At 36.9% G+C, this 21,452-nt stretch overlaps 1 protein-coding gene across 2 annotated transcripts; it reads right to left on the bottom strand.

The window, feature by feature from the left end:
* Positions 1–780: 780 nt before the first annotated feature.
* C1D (C1D nuclear receptor corepressor) lies at positions 781–21,194 on the bottom strand. Of its 2 annotated transcripts, XM_015112509.3 has the most exons (6): positions 21,140–21,194; positions 11,131–11,207; positions 5,451–5,597; positions 4,614–4,680; positions 4,256–4,311; positions 781–1,633 (listed from the first exon to the last, which is right to left on the bottom strand). In XM_015112509.3, the coding sequence occupies exons 3-6, from the start codon at positions 5,586–5,588 to the stop codon at positions 1,469–1,471; spliced, it is 426 nt and encodes a 141-aa protein (XP_014967995.1). In that variant the 5' UTR covers positions 5,589–5,597; positions 11,131–11,207; positions 21,140–21,194; the 3' UTR covers positions 781–1,468.
* Between the last annotated feature and the right edge of the window lie 258 nt (positions 21,195–21,452).

Here is a 21,452-nt window from a genome sequence, read left to right as displayed (position 1 = left end):
ACTACACTTGATCTTAACAGTAACACATTTCTCATGTAGAAGTTATTTTTTAAAATAGCTAGAAATTTGGAGACAAAGGCAAAAAAAGGAGTAAAATAACTATAAATGTTCATTAATGTTCTTCCACTTCAAAAACTGTCTGACATCAGAGCTAGAAAAGACTTTCTGCGTCTATCAGTGACTTCCTCTTCATGTGTCATAGAAAGAGTTCAACATGCTTTACAAAATCCATTACATTTTAAGACCATTTCCAATATCTGCTATCATAAATCAAGGAATCCATTTATTCAAAGTTACTTATGGAGAATTAATCACACAGAAAATTTTAACAACTCCTTTTTCAAAAATTAAAGTACTTTACTATACTTGGCATTCCTACATATAATGATATGGATTCAAACACTGAAAGCATTAAGGGCATGTAATTAAAATTCATGCACTTAGACATTTAAAAAGAGCTTTACTATGTAGTACTCTCTGTAACTAATACTCCAGAAAAATAAACCACAATATAAACACGATGTAATCTCCTTTGGACTTCTCATCTGCTTAAGTGGCATTATGTAACACAAGACGTTGTTCCAAAACACTTGTATGTACTTGATACAGCCTCAAAAACATGAAATTAAAAAATCTGAAAAAAATGAGATGAAAAAGAACTGTGGACACCATGCATCAGGAACAAAAACTCATGAATTTCTCTATTTGTGGTGACTTCTAAAACCTATCTTCCTAATTTGGAAGGCAAATTTACTCAAAAGATAAAAATACACAGGTCAGTTATACAACATTTTCAGCCTTTATTGAGAGAGTATGGTCATCATGCCAAAACTCATCCATCAACATACAACCTTATTTCCCATCTAAAGTTAATGAGAATGTATTTTATTTTAAATGGGACATAGAGGCAACATGCCAAGAATTAAAGTACAACCATAAAGTTTTAGTTTCACACTTTGAATATCAACAAAGCAGTAATTCCTAAAATCATGAAAACATGATAAAATAACTACAGAAAAAAATGAACATTTAAGTCATTTCATGCTTTCTTAATGTCATATAGTGAAAACAGATGTACCTATAATTTTGGCCTACAGACAGCATACATCATAAGGTCATTATTCATTTAAAATAGTACAAATATTTACAACGAACATTTCACTTAAATTTCACAGCTGCTTATAAAATGGTACTTGCAAGATTGACCTATATAAAGAAATAAGAGTCTCATCAAAAGAGATGGTAAATTATAAATATATAATATATCACAATGTTAAAATCCTCAGTGCAAATCAATAAAGATAACAATCTTTGGAAAGGAAAGTATTTAGCTTTACATATTTACTGTAAATTTACATATTAATTCAATAAGAAATACATTTAAACCTTGTCCTGCCACAGAATTATTTTGTGGAGGGGGAAAAAAAAAGATGTACTTTTTGAATATGTGTACATCAAAACCAAAAAGTTAACTTTTACTTTTTCCTTTATTGGCAACTTTTGATGCATTTCTTGGTTTTGGTTCCCAGAGGGCATTTTTTACAAATCTTGAAGCTGCACCTCTGTCCAGCTTGCCAGCCTTTTTCTTGTCTGTTATTTCCTTGACTCTGTTCATATATACTCTGATTCTTTCCTTAAAGATAAAAAAGAAAGGCAATAGATTTACTAAGCTGTTCACCACCACTAGATTTTACTATGCTGTACACCTCGGTTAAATTCAACATATATGTATTTATTGCCTATTACAGTGCGTGGTGCTAGGAAATGCAAATGAATAGGATAAATATGCTCCCTGCTTGCCTGGAGTTCACAGTTGGAGGGTGGGGAAAGACAGATGTTAAAAAGTCATTTCAGAAGTCTTCTGTTTCCAAAGAGGAAGAATCACACTAAGACATTACTCCACAAATAAACATTGAATTGAAAGCTTCTAGGTGGTTATACATTTTTTAAAATCACCATTAACACAAATCTATATATTAACTGTTTTGAATCTAAAGAAAAAAACCGGAGCTTTCATATACTTGCAAAATACAAACTAAACTATCCTGAAATTTTTCTAAACAGGAAATACATAAGGTAGTACTTAACTATCTTTTCATGCTACCATCTAGTGTAACAATTAGGAAGAATGAAAATACAAATTATTCAATTTTATAATTTTGATTGGTAAACACACGAAATTTTCTACTAAAATACACAGTTGTAATCAGACTTTACAAGATGAGAAACATAATCTGTTGCTGTTCCACTGAATCTTCTGAGACCATTAATCAGCATAAATGGCTCTTATGCTTCAAATGGAGAAATAAAGTTGAGGAGAGCCATAAAATAGCAAAGTAAAAAACTGATCACTGCTTAAAAACAAGCATCATTAAAATAATCAACAGTTACATAAACATATACAGAAAAATGCAGAATCTTATAATGTTTTCATTGTGAAAGACTGGCAACTCGGCTCCACACTCTCTAGTGACGCCCCATTTCTGTCTGAATAAAGGCACAGTGCTTACAATGGTAGATACTAGCTGCAGCACACACACATCAACCCTGCCTTGGGGTCTTTGCCCTGCTTATTCCTCTGCCTAGAAGGATATTTCCTCAATTACCCACACAGTCACTCCCTCTCTTCCTTCTAGTCTACTCAAATGTTAACCTTGTCTTTGAGGCCCTGACTTCAGCATTTAAAACTGCAGTCCTATTAAAGCACTCCAGTCCCCCTTACCCTACTCTTTTTCTTTGTTCCCATAACTTTCCAACATACTACATATTCATATATATTTCTTATTTGTTTATTATGTTTATTGTTTTTCTCCATTAGATACAGTCTGTTGTCTGCCACAAGGGCAGGGATCAGCATTATTCACAGAGGAATCATCTCACTTGGAAATAATGCCTACCTCCCAGTAAGCCCTCAAATATTTGTTGAATGAGTAAACTGACTTTTCCCATTTGTGATATATACGGTAAATAAGTTTCCTATCACACACTAAGTCTGTGATCAATTAGTATCATCTACATAAGGTCAGAAAAGGGGAACAGGTTTATGCATGCTTTTTATTCACCAACCCTTATCTAGAATATTAACGTACTACTTCGTAAAGTAGATTCTGAGGCAGAAAGAAAACAAATGACCTTGTCCTTTCACAAAGACAGTATCAAGTACTCCAAATAACTTCATATTAATGGAAAAAAGAGAAACTGCATGTAAAGTCCATATTATGAAGTTGAAAACAGATACAAGCCATTATTTTCAGATCTGTATATCATATTGCTTTACACTTTTGCTTTAAATATTTTTTCACAATTGTTTTATTTAAAAATAAATTTATTTCCCCCCTGCAAAAACTTTAAAAGAAGGAAATGTCTTAGACTACATGTTGAAAAACTGAACACAACAGATCTGGCTTACTCATTTTTAAAAAATAAATGACCAAGTGCTTTACTAAGTTGTAAATAACATACATATCAATTACCCTAAGACTTGAGAACAAGAATACAATGTCAAGTGTATTTCATATCTATATCTGCCTTATATTTTATAAACACAAAGAATCAATTTATTAATATTCTTATTCATAAAACCAAGTCAAGAAGGTAACCGTAAGTTTGATTTCTAATTTTTCTCTTCAAATTGAATGATTTGATTTAATTTTTGAAGTCAGCAAAAACTCCAAGATACCAGACCTTATATACTGTACTTATACATCTAAATGGAATACAAAGACAAACCTAGAAGATTTATTACAGGTTGTAAATATGTCTAATGCAGAATTACTGGACAGTACACATACAGCTGGTGCCAAAAAAGCTTTTAGCTTTGTTGCTGAACTGGATTCTTTACTGCTGAGAAAATGAATTAATGGAGGAATTGAAAAGGTGGGGGGAGAAACTTTCCCGTCTTTGCTAGTAAATCAACTAGAATATACTTTTAAGAACTGTATAGAAGTTTTTTTCTTTTTTAAAAAGTAGTTCTAGAGATAAACAGGATTTCAAGAATTTATACGAAAAATAATATGTAAGTTATAAATAATTACTAGAATCATAACATTTTCCCATTCTGAGATTTATATAATATATGGAATACCAATTATCTGAAAAAGGTAAGAGAAAAAAAACCTCAAAGATAGTAAGGTCTGGCTCACTTTCATAATTTCAACTCAAATTCTGTTCTCCCTAATTTGTGTGACAAAGGTAGTGTGACAAACTTCAGAAATACAACAGCAAACACATAAAATAAAAAGAAATAAAATCTTACCAATTCCTGTTTTACTGGATGTTCCTTAGGATTAACTCCTTGAGTTGCCAAATAAACTAAAATAGAAAAATTTCATGGAATAAAATGGTGAATGTATTAATTTAAAACATTCCAATTAAAGAAACTAGTTGTTCACAAAAAAAAGGAAAGTCCTACAAACAATTAAACTTTAAATTATTCAATCTCCATGTAATACTAAATCTATGTGTGGCTCACTGGCATCCAGATTTAAAAATAAATATCTATTAAAATTGTTATTAAGTATAATTGTATGTAAATTGTTAGCATTTTAAAAATAAATCATCTTTCACACAATAAGTAATTTGCTTTCTAATGAATTCCAAAGTAACACACATACCCCAAAACATTGAATTTAATGTGTATGCAGAAACCAAATCCACTTTTGCTTGTTCAAGTGGGTCCAACTGTTAAAAAAGAAAAAGAGAGAGGGGGGAAGAGAGAAAGTGAGACAGAAAAAAAATACACAAACTTGGAACACCATCTGATAACATTTTAAACTTTTACCAAGTACAAGGTATCAAAGAATTTTTTTCAATTCATATAATCCAATAACCAAATGATCTGAAAATAATTTGTAAAAAGAAGTTTTCTTAATGAGTGACTTTTGTCCACAAATTTTCACCTTAGGGTATCATCTTTAGTTAGACAAGGAAAGTGTACAACCCAAGAAAAATTCTTTTGAATTATTTTAATTTCGAGAGTTACGATCTGGGTTTTGTATGTCAAAAGTAATTTATCAATATAAACATTGTACATGATGCATTTATGTATAAGAAGCAGGCTAAGATGCTTAGGCAATACCAAAGACAGAAGAAACATAATGAGATTTGTTTTAGACTGTCAAAGTCAATTTACTGTTTTTGTCCTATAGGGTTTCCAGAAACCCTGATCACATCATTGTAATACTTAAAAGGTCAAAGATAGAGTCTGTCAAAAAGAATACTGTGAGTGCTCCTTTTTTTTCCAAAACCAAGTTAAAAACACAGTTAGGAGGTTATTTCCTAAGGCTGGAGTTGTGTTTTGTTTCCCCCCTAAAAATACCCAAACACTAATAAAATTGAAATAAAGGGGAAAAGGGGCATAGGTCATTAATCTGTTTCTTCTTCCACATGTTTCATAAAATAGCATTCTGTTTTATGAAATTCATTTTTAGGAAATTACATTTTTAAAATACCTTCTGCAACAACTCATTTCTAGAAACAGACATCATGGTCTTCAGCATCTCATCCACAGCACCAATGGAATTCTCAAACGCTGACAAATACTCATGAATTTCTACTGGATAGTCTTCATTAATTTCTTCACCTGCCATTATGGCTGACTAGAAAAAATTAAATTCTTTGAGTTCATATTAGAGACAGAGCTTGTTCTTTAGTTTACAAAAAAAAAAAAAAAAATCAATAGGTCATATCATGTATTTCAAAGACACTAAGAGTTAAAACCTGAAGATAAACAAATCTTTTTAGAATTTAATTCTAGATTAAATACATTCCAATTTGTCCCCTTCTTAAGTTTCCTGGGGGGCTGTGGAAGAAGAACCAACCGAAGCCCACTAATGCTATGCACACCAAACTCTCAACATTTTTGTTTTGTTTTGTTTTGAGATGGGGTCTCTCTCTGTCGCCCAGGATAATGCAATCACCACTCAATGCAACTTCTGCCTGCTGGGCCCAAGGGATCCCCCCACCTCAGCCTCCCAGGTTGCTGGACTACAGGCCCATTGCCACCATGCCCAGCTAATTTTTTTGTATTTTTAAAGAACTTTTAAAGAACTAAAGACATGATTACCAAATATGAGATAGCAATAATCAAAATCCTACATTTTAAAAACTGTTGAATTAGCAAAGCAATTAAAGTTTGATAAATAGATCTCCTAATGATTGCTAAAGAAATGGTAAGCAAAGCACTTTTTTAAGAAAAATATGTATTTCAGTCCTTCTAAATATAGGTGTCGATCTGAGAGCATGTTATATTAAACAAAAAAAGTAAAAATATCAGGTCTAAAATATGTATCACAGAAATCATTTTTCATATAATGATTAATATATAAATCATATATATTTATATTCCTTAAGCTTATTTAAAATATTAATAAGAAATCCAAAGAGTCCATAAATCATATAAAGCCCATAAGCAGAAAAGAGGAAACTTGGGGCAAATAAACAATATGGTTTTCATTCGTGCCAGTGCATACTCTGACAGCCCATACTTTAAAAATTCACCTATATCAATGTATTATTAAAGTATCTAAGTCCAAATTTTAGAAGCAATTCTAAGCCATAGGTAACATCTTTAGAATAAAAAAAAAAATTGTATTAACAGAAATACCTCTTTATCACATAGGTAAGGAGAACAGCATGAATGTGTATGACAGCAAATAGCATAGCAGAATGGAAGTAAAGAGACTCGGGCTTTCCGTCTTGATCACCAACTTTGTCACCTGAGATAAATCATCTCTCTCGGCCTCAAATTCCTCATCCATAAAATAAGGCAGTTGGTCTAATGATCTGTAAAGTCCCTTACAGTTCTAAATGTTATGATTACTTTTAAGTTTGAAAAGTACTATTTGAATATTTAGTGACAACATATCAACATTTCTTCTGAATGAGTATATTCCACTAAGACATCTGGTTTCATTAAAAAAATAAAGTGAAGTCTATCTATTACTACTTGAGTTGTGAAGTTACTATCTAACTATTGTGCAACCAGCAATTAAACAAGGCAATAAGAAAACTACACAGAAAAGAATTGATTTCCAATTTCAAAAGGTTAACTGAAAATATGCATTTGCCTCTCATCCCTCCCCAAATCCCTACAATATGACAGAAGAAATATAAAAACATGAAAATAAAAATGCTGGAAACAACAAAAGCACAGATCTACCAGCAGACTTTAACAGTAGAAACTGTGTAAGCTAAAGAGCAAACTGGGCTGGACATGGTGGCTCACGCTGTAATCCCAGCACTTTGGGAGGCTGAGGCGGGCAGATCACCTGAGGTCAGGAGTTCGAGACCAGCCTGGCCAACATGGTGAAATCCCGTCTCTACTAAAAATACAAAAATTAGCCAGGCATGGTGGCGCATGCCTGTACTCCCAGCTACTTGGGAGTCTGAGGCAGGAGAATTGCTTGAACCTTGGAGGCGGAGGTCGCAGTGAGCCAAGACTGTGCCACTACACTCCAGCCTGGGCAACAGAGTTAGACTGTCTCTCAAACCAAAAAAAAAAAAAGAGCAAATGGGATCAGACTGGAAACAGGAAACAAAGCCAAGAAACCTTACAAACAAAAGAGAATGAGAATTTAGAAATATCCCCAAGAACAGAGCCATTAAGAGCTGAAAATAGCTAACCTAATCTCCAGATCTGTGAAAGGACAGCTCCAGCATTTATTGCCTAGATAAAGGTGTAAGTATAGGGATATACTGTAAAGAAGACTTGGTATTTCCTCACTTTATGTAGAATTTTGAGCCAATAAATTTGAAAATGTAAATGAAAAGAATGACATTCTTGGGAAGATATCAATTACCAAAACTAAAAAGAAGTACGTAAAAACCATACAGATCATTAACCACAGAAAAAGAATTACACAGTAGTCAAAGACCTACCCTCCAAAGAGGCTCTAGTCCTAGAAGATTTTATAGGTAATTTCTTTCAAACCTTCAAGAAACAGTTAACTCCTACGGTATTTAGCTGTTTAAGAATATAGAGAAAGATGGAAAACTTTTTTCTTAACATATACAAAAATAAACTCCAAATGAATTAAAAATGTAAATGTATAAACATATTAGATTATATCAAATATTTATATCTAAATGAAACCCAAATGCTATAAAAGGAAATGGCTGACAAACTTAACTACATAAAAACTTTTTTGAAAAGTCATACATGGTAAAAGGATACCATAAGCAAAGTTAAAAGGCAAGAGACAGCTAGGAGAAAGTATCTGACAAAATATCACAAAGAATTAGATAGACTAAATAAACAGTTCCTAGAAAGCAATAAAACAAATTAAAATAATGAAGATATCATCACCTATCAGATTGGCAATAATTTTAAAGATTAAGAATGTTCAGTGTTAGAAAGGTTATACACTGAAAGTGGAATATAAATTGGTACCGGTTTTTAAAATGCACATACCCTTTGACTCAGGAAATCCTTTTAAGAATCTAGCCTATAAAAATCCTTGCACATATGCATATAAATTAAAATGTCCTCCTTAAACTTGTCTCTGAACTTCCTCCAGTTTGTCTTGTATCAAATTGTCCCTTTGCTGGACTACTACCTGTAAGTTTAAATGTTTTATTTCTCCATCTAAGAAAGAAACTAAAAAAAAAGAAAAAAAAGATCTTGACTTTGAGGTGCTTATACTAAGTCTCTAATTCCTCTCCTTCCATCCTTTCTCAAATCTCTTACAAACATATGACCTTACTTTTCTCTCAAAATTATACTTAGCAAGGTCACCCACACTGCCACATGGTTAAATTCAATGGTCAATTCTCAGTTCTCCTTGAGTGACACTGTTGACTCCCTTCTCTTGGTTTCCTTGGTTTCCTTGGTTTCCTTGGTTTCCTTTCTATCTCACTGGCTCCCTTCTTGGTCTCTTAGATGCAGCTTTCTCACATTCTCAGCCCCTTAACCAAGCTTGAAGTGCCCAGAGGCTGTTCCTGACTTTCTTCTCTGATTTACTCCTAGGTGAGCTGAGGGTTTTAAATTGCTTTAGTAAACTGAAGACTCCAACATTTCTTTCTCCAACCCTGACCTCTCCATTGAAATTCATATTTACATTTCCAGCTGCAGAGATACTCAGCTGAATGTAAATATGAAATTCATACAGAGATACTGAGTATCTCTGGTAGGATGTCTAATAAATTCTCGAATGGAACCTGCCCAAAGCCAGATTCCTAACCTTGCCTACTGCGGTTTTCATCATTTCATTTCATGGCAACTCTAACTTTCCAATTGTTCAGTCCCAAAATTTCAGAGTGATCCTTGACTACTCTCTCTCACTTCATCTTTAATACACACCCAGAATCTAACCATGTCCTACCACCTCTACTGCTACTATCCTGGTCCAAACCACCATCAAACCATGCCTGAATGCCCTCCTAAATAGCTTTCTTGCTTCTGGCCAAAGTCTATTATCAAGAATATAGAGAGATCATTCAAAATGTAAATCAGACTATGCCATGCTTCTGCTCAGAAATTTCCAAAGGCTTGTCACCTCATTCGAAATAAGACAAAAATCCTTACAGTGGGCCCGACAAGGTGGCTCATGCCTGTAAACCCAGCACTTTGGGAGGCCGAGGCAGGAGGATAGCTTGAGCCCAGGAGTTCGAGACCAACCTGGGCAACACAGCGAGACCCCAACTCTATTTTTTAAATCAAAAAAAAATAAATATTTACCTTTTAAAAATCCTTACAGTGGGTTCAAAAAGCTCAACACAATTTGCCCTGACTCCCCATCACCTTCTGTGACTTCATCTCCCACTCTCCCTTGCTTATTTCACTCCAGCCACAATAGCCTCATTGTTCTTCCCCCATGACAACAGGCACATGCCTACCTCCCTTTGGACTTCTCTCCTTCCTAGAATACTCTATCCTCTCTTCCTCCCTTACCAACATCTTCAGAGCTTATTATGTTACCTTCACCAGATCTCCACTCAAATGTTACCTATTGGTATCTCTCTCCTAACCACCCCATTTTAAAATGCACACCACTCCTCCTCACTCCCTATCTCCTTCCCCACCTTACATTCCTCTATATCAACTAACATGTATTTATTTGTTGCCAGTCTACCTCCAAAAGGCAACTACATGAGAGCAGGAATTTTTGTGATTTGTTCACAAGCACTGCCTGACAGTCAATAAACATTTGTTGAAATAAACTATAACAAAATATTGGAAATAATCTAGATATTCATCGACAGGGAAACAGTTAAATGAATTACAGCATATTCATCCTTGAGAATATTACATGTCTCATAAAAATAAAGAAGTAAATCTATATATAGTGACACACAATAAGAAGGAAAAAGAGAACAGAGAACATTGTATATAACACATAATGTGCCTAATATATGCCATTTGGCTTTAAAAAAAAAAAAAAAGCTATATACATACATGTAGAAAAAAGTCTGGAGGGAGCATACAAAAAACAGACATTTTCTCTGAAAAGAGACAAGGATTAGGGAATAGGTTCAAAGCAGACTCATTTTTTTTAACTCTTCATTCTTCATTGTTTATATTTTATTTCAAAAAGCACATATTAAATTTTTAATAAAAAACATTTAAATAAAGGCACAATAAAGTATTTTGGCTTTTAACAAATACTGTATGTATTTTTTAAAAACACAAAAGGTCTTTATTTAAATGTGAATTTTTTCATCAAATTTTCCTATTAGAAAACATTTCCTTTCTTCAGAAGAACACAGTAGAGATTTTTCCTGCAATTATTCCCTGTCCCTAAGCCCCAATAAACAAGCAGATATTTGTTGTTAGAAAAGGCAAGGGGGACTAAAAAATAAAGGCTCTTCTATTATGAGAAATTCCTCCTAATTCAAGTGATTTCTACTAACATTTTATATAGGCAGTTGCTGAATATTTATTCCTTCCAAAGAAAAAGCGCAGAAATTTCCCTCCATCCCCTTAGCTACTCTGACCCCAGGATCAAGCAATGACTCTATGGTATCAGCAGCAAACACCTGAATAGCACTGATTATGTGCCAGGCACTATTCTAAGCATTCCACATGCACTTGTTCATCCAAACCTCACAGATGAAGAAACTGAGCCACAATGAAGTTAAAGAACATGCCTAAGGTTGTACATGTTAAAATTTCCAAAGAAGAAAATAACTCACCCAGCTCTGCTCCTCACCCTCCTCCCGGGTTCTATAGGTACTCCTCGCCCTTCCACACACTCCTTCTAAAACACTGGCTGCAGAGGTAGAGACAGACGGAGAGGGCGTGAGAAAACTTGCTTCTCTTCACCACTCAGTAGGGTGTGGCTGAGACTAAGGACCTGGGTTGGGGGGATGCCGCCCAGTAACCCTAACAGCCGTTACTGCCACTCAGTCCCTCTTCTCACTGGTTATACAGAAGCCAAAGTACCGATAGCAGAAAAGAAGAGTGCATAGCATCACATACAGAACTGAAGTCATCAGCTACCTCTTTTCTTCAATTCTCTACTTCAGGGTGGCCAATCCAGGCAGAAACCTGGGAGGCACCCCAAATCCAATCAGTCATGGCAATATGGCTTCCTTAATCTCCTCACACCACAAGCTTTCCTCCATTCTCACTGGCTAGATTATTTCAACAGCCTTTGAGTAGTGTCCCTATTATCAATTTTTCTCCACTCCCAGTTTTAGAATATTACAAAATATGCTTTAAACAGTCTGGTCATGGTACTCCTCTGTTTAAAATTCTGCAACAGTTCCCTACCACATGGAAGATAGTTCCAAACCTCTCAGCATAGATGCAAGGCCCATTATGATGTGGCCCTTGCTTGTCTGCCTAACCTCATCTTTCATGGCTCCCCTCTTTGAATCCTAGAGCTGTGGCCATGATGGCAGTTTTCCAAATGTGCCATGCTCTCTCACTCTCAACTTTGACCTGTGTGACGCTCTAAGCCTGAAACGCCCTTCCAACTCCACTTTGTTCAAATCCTGCTTATCTTTGGAGGTAAAAAATAGGTTTCAGTTTGGCCAATGAAGACTTCTCTGCATGCTCTCCTTCTATGCTCTCTGTCTGGACAAATATAACAACTATAAGCTGTCATGTCACATAAAACACTATCTCTTAATGTATTTTTATTTACTTGACTTCCCTTTTGACTACAAGTTCCTTGAGGGGGGGCTGTGTCATGTTCATGTTGTATCCCCAATGGCTGACACACAAGGTGACTGTATCTCTCAATTTGCCCAAGACAGTTCCACCTTATGCCTGTTGTTTCAGCTTGCCACCAACTCAGCTCCTTTCTTTCTTGTCCCAGTTTGAACAAAAAATTATATGGTTACCCTAAACAACGTAGGTTCTCTGACCCTTATTACCACTTCCCACCCCATTTAGCTAGAGAACAGGAGCATCAGAGGAGTTACCCTTTGCACCAGTCAGGTTTCAACTAGAGAAGCAGAACCAGTAGGAGATACGTATTAACACAGTTATGGCAAGAAACTGGTTTACATACGGCAAGCTATCAAGGAAGGAACTCATGCTGGACCTCTTGGCTACTAGCTGAAACTGCTGTCTACAAGTGGAATTTCTTCTTTTGGGTCAGGGAAACCTCGGCTCTGCTTCTAAAGCCTTTCAACTCATTGAATCAGGCCCACCCAGATTATTTAGAATAATCTCCCTTACTCAATAGATTATGGATTTTAATCATGGCTTCGAAATACTTTCACAGCAACACCTACATTCATGTTTGACTGAGTATCTGTGGGCTACAGCCAAACCAACTTGAAACATTAAAAAGACAATCACAGCCAGGCACCATGGCTCACACCTGTAATTCCAACACTTTGGGAGACTGACAGGAGGATCACTTGAGCCCAAGAGTTCAAGACCCACCTGGGAAACACAGACAGATCCATCTCTAAAACAGAAAATATTTTTAATTAGCTGGGCATGATGGCATGCACCTGTAGTCCTAGCTACTCAGGAGGCTGAGGTGAGAGAATCACTTGAGTCCAGGAGTTCGAGGCTGCAGTAAGCTATAATTACACTACTGCACTCCAGCCTGGGCAACGGAGCAACGCCTGCAGCCCTTTAAAAAAAAAAAAAAAAAAAAAAAAAAAAAAAAAAAAAGACTATTACACTAAGATGTATTCCTGGCATCACAAATATTATTGCTCTGACAATACTTTTCCACAACAAGCTTGTTATTTTGATTATCAGGCTCCCAAGTAACAGAACTAGACTTCAAATTCTAGCTAACAAATGTAGAAGAAATGACAACTTAAAAAAGAATCACGACTTTGCAACCCCTAATGAAATTATAGGTTTAGGCAATGACCACCAATAGATCACTAAAAGTAGGTGAAACACACATATTATGAACCTCCTGATGCAAGCCAATATAACATACACAGCACCATCTGCAAAGCATTTCCAACTCCCAAAAAAGCTGAATCTGAACAATTAGGCCTACAGAGCTAACTTCCATTTTACAGGAAATATAAAGGATAGAGGAACAAATTACCACCACAAGAAAGCAAACAAATATGGAGTGAGAAACACAGTACTCTACAGGACAACTGATCAGGTTTCTATAACAAGTCAATGGCATGAAGCAAAAAAAAATGGGGGAAGAAAGAGGAAGAAGAGATTGAAGAGATTTAAGAGACATAACAACCAAATGAAATACATAGACCTTGTTTGGATCTTGATTCAAATAAACCAAGCATAAAAAGATAGTTCTGTGAGAAAGAAATCTGAACATGGACCAAGTATTAGATGACACCAACAGATTATTGATAATTCTGTCATGTATGATAACAGCAATACAGTTATATAAGAAAATTTCCCCGTCTTTTGAGGATGCACACTGAAGTATAGAGGGGTAAAATTATGTAACATTTTGAATTTGCTTTAAAAAAAAAAAAGTAGCCTCCACGAATTATTACAACTTTGAGAGAAAAGAACCTTATGTGCATTATTTCTATAGTGAAATTAGATGGCTAACCACAAACTAGCTTTTAGAATACAACTCAGTTCATATATAGGGGAATAACTAAAGAGAAGGTGTCATCTAGAATATTTAAGCAGCTCCATTATATCTCATTTCAATTCCAGATATAACTGGGGTGAGGAAGAGGAAGGTTACTGGGTGCTCACTACATCTGTGATAGTTGCTGAACATATAGTCTCAAATGAGGTTTGTATGACTAACACTTCCAACAAAAGGCTGACATTCTGAAGTGTCTATTTATTTCAAGAGTATCACAAATTCCTTTTTTTTTTTTTTTTTTTTGAGGTAGAGTCTTGCTCTCTTGCCCAGGCAGTGGCTCAATCTCAGTTCACTGCGACCTCTGCCTCCCAAGTTCAAGCAATTCTCCTGCCTCAGCCTCCCGAGTAGCTGGGATTACAGGTGCACACCACCATGCCCAGCTAATTTTTGTACTTTTTTAGGAGAGACAGGGTTTCACCATGTTGGCCAGGCTGTCTCGAAATCCCGACCTTGTGATCCGCCCACCTCAGCCTCCCAAACTGCTGGGATTACAGGTGTGAGACACTGATCCCAGCAAATTCCCTTCTTTAAAAAAAAAAAAAAAAAAATCCTAATTTCTTGTATTTTTACCTGTCCCTTAAAAATGTAGGCAAAATAAACAAATAAATAAACACCCAAGAGTAATGCCAAATAAAAAACTAAAAAAAGACATATGCAACACAAAGATTTTTTCAAGCCTCTATGAATCAATTTAACAACAACAAAAAAAAGTACACACAATCGAAAAGAAAAATGGGCAAAGAAAATCAACAGTTCACAAATAATCCAGATGACCAATAAGCATAAAGAAAGCTACTCAACCTTACTGATAATTAAGGAAACATAAATTGCTAGAATATGATGCCATTTTAAAAATTAAAGAGATTAATAGTACTAAAATGGACAAAGGTGAGCTGAGAACAGCCTCCCATTCACTATTAGTCAGGGTATAAATTAGTTTAGCATTTTTGTGGGGCAATCTGCACCATGCTTCAAAATCACCTATGTACACCTCCTTTGACCTAGTAATTTTACTTCTCAAAGTATATTTTAACACAAGATAATGTTTAAGGACTTCCACTGCAATGATCTTTAAAACAGTAAACTTTAAAACAGAACAACCAACACATCCATTATTAGAACCTGGTTAAATAAATTATGGTATGCCCACCTATTAAAATACTCTGCAGTAGTGAAAAGGTACGAGGTACAGCTTAGAAAGATTCCTAAGATATATTAAATGAACAAAAGTTGAAGAACAGCATGTATAATACATCCTATTTATTTATTTATTTGAGATGAAGTTTCGTTTCTGTTGCCCAGGCTGGAGTTCAGTGGTGCGATCTCAACTCACTGCAACCTCCCCTACTGGGTTCAGGTGATTCTCCTGCCTCAGCCTCCCAAGTAGGTGGGATTTCAGGCATCCACCACCATGCCTGGCTACTTTTTTCTTTTTTTTTTTTTTTTGGTATTTTTAGTAGAGATGAGGTTTCACCACGTTGGCCAGGCTGGTCTCAAACTCCTGACCTCAGGTGATCTGCCCGCCTCAGCCTCCCACAGTGCTGGGATTAGAGGTGTGAGCCACCATACCCAGGCCATCCTATTTATTTTGAAGAAAATAAGATATATGAGTATGGAGGCATATTTGTATGGTATATGCATATAAGTTTTCTTAAAGGATCCAAAAGAAGCTGTTAACTGTGGTCACTTCTGGGAAACAAAACGCAAGAAAGTGAGGAAGTACATTTTGTTACACTCTCTGAATTACAAGATATGTAACATAACACTTAAGCTTATAAAAACTTCAATCATCTCAAATTTTGAAATTTACTTTATTCTCAAACATACCAGATAAAAATGTCATTTCCCTCTACTTAGCAGCAACAATTAAACCTACGTTCTTTACCACTATTACATTCAAAGAACCATATAAATGTTTTTTCTACCCCTAAATTGTCTAGCCACCAAGTGGCTATTTTCCTCTATTCTCATGGTAAAAAAGCCTCCTCTGGCCTGCTTGCTACATGGCTAAACATCCCAGTCAACTGGTTTAAAGATGCTTTTGCAAGTTCTCATCTTCTCTTCCTGCCCCCTAGCCAAACATTCTAGCTCTAGGCCTAGTGAACATTCATTCCTAACGAAATTCACAAAAGACATAAATTAATGCTACCCAACCTCAACAGGTCCTCTGTCAGTTGCCTGACAGTTCCTTTATTTATCCCTGATACCTCCTCAGCACTTACTGCACAATGTCATGTAAATGAATAATATTTACTGAGCATTTACCACATGCCAGTCTCTAAGGACTCTCTTATTCAATAGATATTTAATTAGCCTCTATGATAGGCAGCCCTGATGCTTGGAAGATAATAGTAAGCAAAAACTTGCCTGCTCTGTACTTACTGTTTAGTGTGGATGATAGACACTAATCAAAGAATCACGGAAATATAAAATTACAACAGTAATATGAAGAAATAAATTGTGCTATGAGATAGTGGACATGACTTAATCTGAGGGAAGACAGAATGCTTCCTCAAGAAAGCACTCGATGACAGAGACGAGTTAAGCAGACAAAAACTGTAGTGCGGGCGAGGAGAGTTCTCACAACTCTACGACTGGGCACTAAAATTAGCTTCACTTTACAGATGGCACAACAGAAACAGGTCACAGGGCTGGTAAGTGGTAAAGCTCGGCAGAATGGAACTCAAATCGAATGGAGGAGGAGCATCCCCCACAAATCCCATCAGTGGATTTGTGTAGGATGCTCTCTGGACAAAATCTTTTATACAATGTAAAAGGTTTGTTCCTCCCTGAAAGTCTATTCCCGTAACCCTTCCAGCCTTAACTCCCATCTTTACCCTATTCCCCAACGTCACACTCAACTTCTGTTCCTGTCACTAATCCACGTGACCAGAATCTCCAATTTCCTTAGCAATGTTCAGTAGGCCTGGAGCAACGTTACACTCAACTTCTGTTCCTGTCACTACTCCACATGACTAGAATCTCCAACTTCCTTAGCAATGTTCAGTAGGCCTGGAGCTACTGAACATGGGGCATTAGCAAATGGCCACAGAGGAAAGAGGACTGGCAAAAGCATCTTTAAAACAGCTAACTGGGAGATGTGACCATGAAGGAAGGGAACTGAGGTGCTATCATAGCCCTTTCCCTCTACTTGGAATACCCGTGTTCCTCCGTTTTGCATTGCTATGCAGGAATACCTGAGGTTGGGTAATTTAATAACGAAAAGAGGTTAGATTTGGCTCCCAGTTCTGCAGGCTACACAACAAGCACGGTACCAGCATCTGCTTTTGGTGAGATAAAGGGGGAGCAGACATGTGACATGGCGGGAGAAGCGGCAAGAGACAGAAGAGGAGCTTCCATGCTCTTTTAAACAACCAGCACTAGGAGTGAACTAACAGAGTGAGAACTCAACTCATTACCTCAAGGACAAAACCAAGACATTGTCTGCCTCCATGACCCAAATATCTCCCACCGGGCCTACCTCCAACACTGGAAGTCACATTTCAACAAGAGATCTGGAGGAGACACACACCCAAATCATATCAACCTCCTCTTCATAACTGTCTCCATTTTCTTGGCCTATCAATCCTTTAAAACCCACATCAAATGCTCCCTCCTCTATAAAGGTGTCCATACCTCCCAAACAAAGGTAGTCTCTTCTTCCTCTTTGCTCCCAAGTTTCTCTGAATATAACTGTAATACAGTTATCACACTGCTGTGCAACTATATGCTTGACTTAACGTAATGACATATCTATCAATAACACTCCTCAAGTTCTTGATAAATCCAAAGGTGTCAATCCTCACTTCACCCGATCCATCAGCTGCACTACTCTACTCTAAATTCCACAACACCAGACTCAAAATTGTCCTTGTCCCTCACTGGCTGCTCAGGCTGTCTCATTTGGTGGTTATTCCTCATTTTCCTAACTTGTTAATGTTAAAATGCCTAAGGACTCAGGCCTTGTGCCCCTTCTCTTTTCTGCCTACATTTACTCTTTTAACGACTGTCTCTGGTCTCACAACTTTAAATACCATCTGTTCACTGACAACTCTCAAATGTCTGTTTCCAGCAATGACCACTCTGAAGTCCGGAATGAACATACTTAACTGCCTACTCAACATCTCCGCTTAGATGACTAACAGACATTACAAACTTATCACCTCCTTAACTGAACTCCGAATCTTCCCACAAACCTGCCCCTCCCACAGTTTTCTATTTCTCAGTTAACGGCAATTTCATTCTTCTAGTTGCTCAAGCCCCAAACTTTGACAATAACCTTATTCTTACAATTCACTTTCAATCTGTAAGCAATTCTATTGGCTTTTCCTAGAAAATACATCTAAAATTAAACTGCTTCTCCATCTTCACTTCTTTCCAATTAAGATGTTATCATCTCATCTGAACTACAACACCTCCATGATTAGTCTCATGGTTTTCACCTACCCCACCCCACAACAAACTATTCTTAACACAGAAGCCACAGAAGATTCTATTAAAACCTAAGTCAGGCCAGGCGCAGTGGCTGACGCCTGTAATCCCAGCACTTTGGGAGGCCAAGACAGGCAGATCACCTGAGGTCAGAAGTTTAAGACCAGCCTGGCCAACATGGTGAAACCCCATTTCTACTAAAAATACAAAAAAAATTAGCCGGGCGTGGTGACACGTGCCTGTAATCCCAGCTACTTAGGAGGCTGAGGCAGGAGAATCGTTGGAACCCAGGAGGCGGAGGTTGCAGTGAGCTGAGATTGCACCACTGCACTCCAGCCTGGGCAACAGAGCCAGACTCCGAAAGAAAAGAAGTGGGGGGGGTGAGGTGGGGTGGGGCGGGGCGGGGCAGGGCAGGGCAGGAAAGGAAACAAAAGAAAACAAAAGAACAGACAATAAAGTAAAGTAAAACAAAATAAAACATAAAGTAAAATAAAATAAACCTAAGTCAGATCATGTCACTCCTCTGCTCTTACCTTTCCATTGGTTATTTACTCACTGGGCTATTCCTCAAGGTAAGATTCATGTCGAGGTACATTTTGAACACATCACTAACATAATGTCTTGTCATGTATTAGGTATTTAGCAACTATTTGTTAACTAACTAAAACCAACCAAAGTAACCTAAGACCTAATTTTGGAAACTCTTAATATCAGATTACAGTTTGAGCTTACAGATAATAGAAAGTCACCACATGGATCCAAACAAACATATGATCATGTACGTTCTGGGGCTCTTCCCATCTCTACACCAAATAATTATACACAGTTATGAACTAAGCTTGAGAATAAATCCAACATGATTGTGTTTTGGAACTTGAGAGCCACTTGCTGTTGCTGCACCAGAATTCTATCACTCGTAATGAATTACTGGAATGGCTTTTTTGCACTGCATTATCTCAGGAGAAAATAACAATGAAATGTACACACAAGTTCTCAATAAATATTGCTGTCTTGGGCAAACAGTGACTCCATGTTAGTATTGTCTGTGACTCTCCTTCAGTCTCACAGTACAATTCCTGAGTACATACAGACTTCTTCCTTTTCTAAAAAAGATATTAACATCTAAAAATAAATGTATCCAGAAGTCTAATAATAGAGGAGTATATAAATTATGAGGATATTGCTCAAGATTGAGATGAATAACTACATTAGATTAAATTTACTTCTATTCAGTGTTTAATTCAAAGCATTTCCAAAATTACAGCGATCAAGCAGCAAAATTACCTTCCAAAACATATGGAAGTGGCTTATTACAATCACCTCATTTCTTAAATAACAGTATATGGGGTTGCTGCATAGATTAAATAAATAATATAGATAAAAGCCATCAGAACAGGGCCTGGCTCAGCCCTCAATACATTAGATAGTATTTTACCAAAAGTGAAAGTTATCAAATACTCTAATCCATTGTGGACTATGTAGAGCTATGCTTGAAGGGTCAACTGTTTGGAAACAGTAGCTGAGATAATACATATGAAGAGCCATTTGAAAAGGTAAAAGCAGTTAAGAAAAAAAATTGCATTACTTCTGAACTGTGATACATACAACACAGCTAACTGAAGGCAGCTGTAGTATCTTTTGACTGAGAATTTTGTTTTATTTTGAAAAACCATTATTCACACTTATCATTATCTTTCAACAAAACAATGAGTTCTATCATTTCCACTAAACGCAAATACTTCTCTGTACTTCGACAGGGCTAATCTGTTAATTTTGAATCAAAAATACAGGGTTAAATAACTAAAAGTATAATTGGATTGTTTGTAACACAAAGGGTAAGTGCCTGAAGGGATGGATGCCCCATTTTCCATGTGATTATTACACATTGCCTGCCTGTATCAAAACATCTCGTGTACCCCATAAATATATACACCTACTATGTAACCACAAAAATTTTAAATTTAATTTTTTTAAAAATCACGGTTAAGTCTTGGTTCTGTCTACCATCAGACAGTACCAATGGGTTAATAAGTGGATAGCAGACATCTCATTGCGACAAATAAGTCTGTATCAAGCCAAAACTGAATTGTATTCAGCAAACATGAAGACATTAAAGGTATTTTCAAGCAAGTTTTAGTTACACTGAACTTTCCCGGGTCATCAAGAAAAACTGCTCTCTTGGATTACCCACCACAGATTTCAGCTAAAGGTCGAAATTAGCCCACTATCTCAGACGGGCTAATACTGCAGCGGCAGGCAGTCTGTGAATGTGAATGATAAACGGAGCTAACACAGTAAAGTGACTCCCCTAGACGTCCCACTTTAGCCTCTCTCCTTACGCAAGATTTGAAGACAGCTGAAAATTGTGAAGTCATGTTTTTTTTGTTGTTGTTGTTTTTAATTTTTTCGTCTTCCAAGAGTTGAGAAGGGGGTGGTTAACAAACGAAGAAAAAGAGAAAGACCGGAGCAAGAGAGAGAAATGAGGGGCCGGGGTAAGCCAAAGCCTGCAAGCAGCCCCAAAACAAGCGGAAGTGGGGGACCTGCAGCAATGCTGCCCCAGCGAAGAGCTGTGAGACACTGCATTCCTGGAAGGCTATGCAGCCAAACTCCGATTCTCTCAGTCTGCCCAGAGGATTACAGGGGAATCCCAGGAGAGGAAAAGCGGAGTTAAACAGGAGGAGGAGAAAAACTGAAAGTACAACTTTGAAAAATACCTCAGGGCCTTCGACTACAGTCTCCGGAAAGCGGTCGGGCAACGATGACGACAATGACGCGCCGGCTGTGCCCGCGCCGAGGGGCGCTTTCCGATTATCTCACGCTGCTCGCCACGCCCCCGCTCCTTCGCTCTTCTCTAAAGGCAAATCTCGAAATGAGTAGCTCGGGGCCATGTTGTGGGAGAGGATTGCGGCGGCACTCTGGGAACCTTTGTCTACATTTGTACCCGGCCAACACTCAGCCCAAATACAGGTTGAGTGTATTTAACCAGGAAAGAAATCTTAGTTACTGAAACTTTGTATTTTTACTTTC

This window comes from Macaca mulatta, chromosome 13 (assembly GCF_049350105.2).
Source record: "Macaca mulatta isolate MMU2019108-1 chromosome 13, T2T-MMU8v2.0, whole genome shotgun sequence".
Classification (NCBI taxonomy): domain Eukaryota; kingdom Metazoa; phylum Chordata; class Mammalia; order Primates; family Cercopithecidae; genus Macaca; species Macaca mulatta.
The sequence above is the reverse complement of the archived record's forward strand: the minus strand, read 5'-3'. Positions and strand labels throughout refer to the sequence as shown.

Coding starts and splice junctions, on each gene's coding strand:
- C1D (XM_015112509.3), bottom strand. CDS start 5,588: ATGGCAGGTGAAGAAATTAATGAAGACTATCCAGTAGAAATTCATGAG. Junction 4,312..4,613: donor ATTAAATTCAATGTTTTGGG/GTATGTGTGTTA, acceptor TTTCTATTTTAG/TTTATTTGGCAACTCAAGGA. Junction 1,634..4,255: donor ATCCAGTAAAACAGGAATTG/GTAAGATTTTAT, acceptor TTTATCTTTAAG/GAAAGAATCAGAGTATATAT.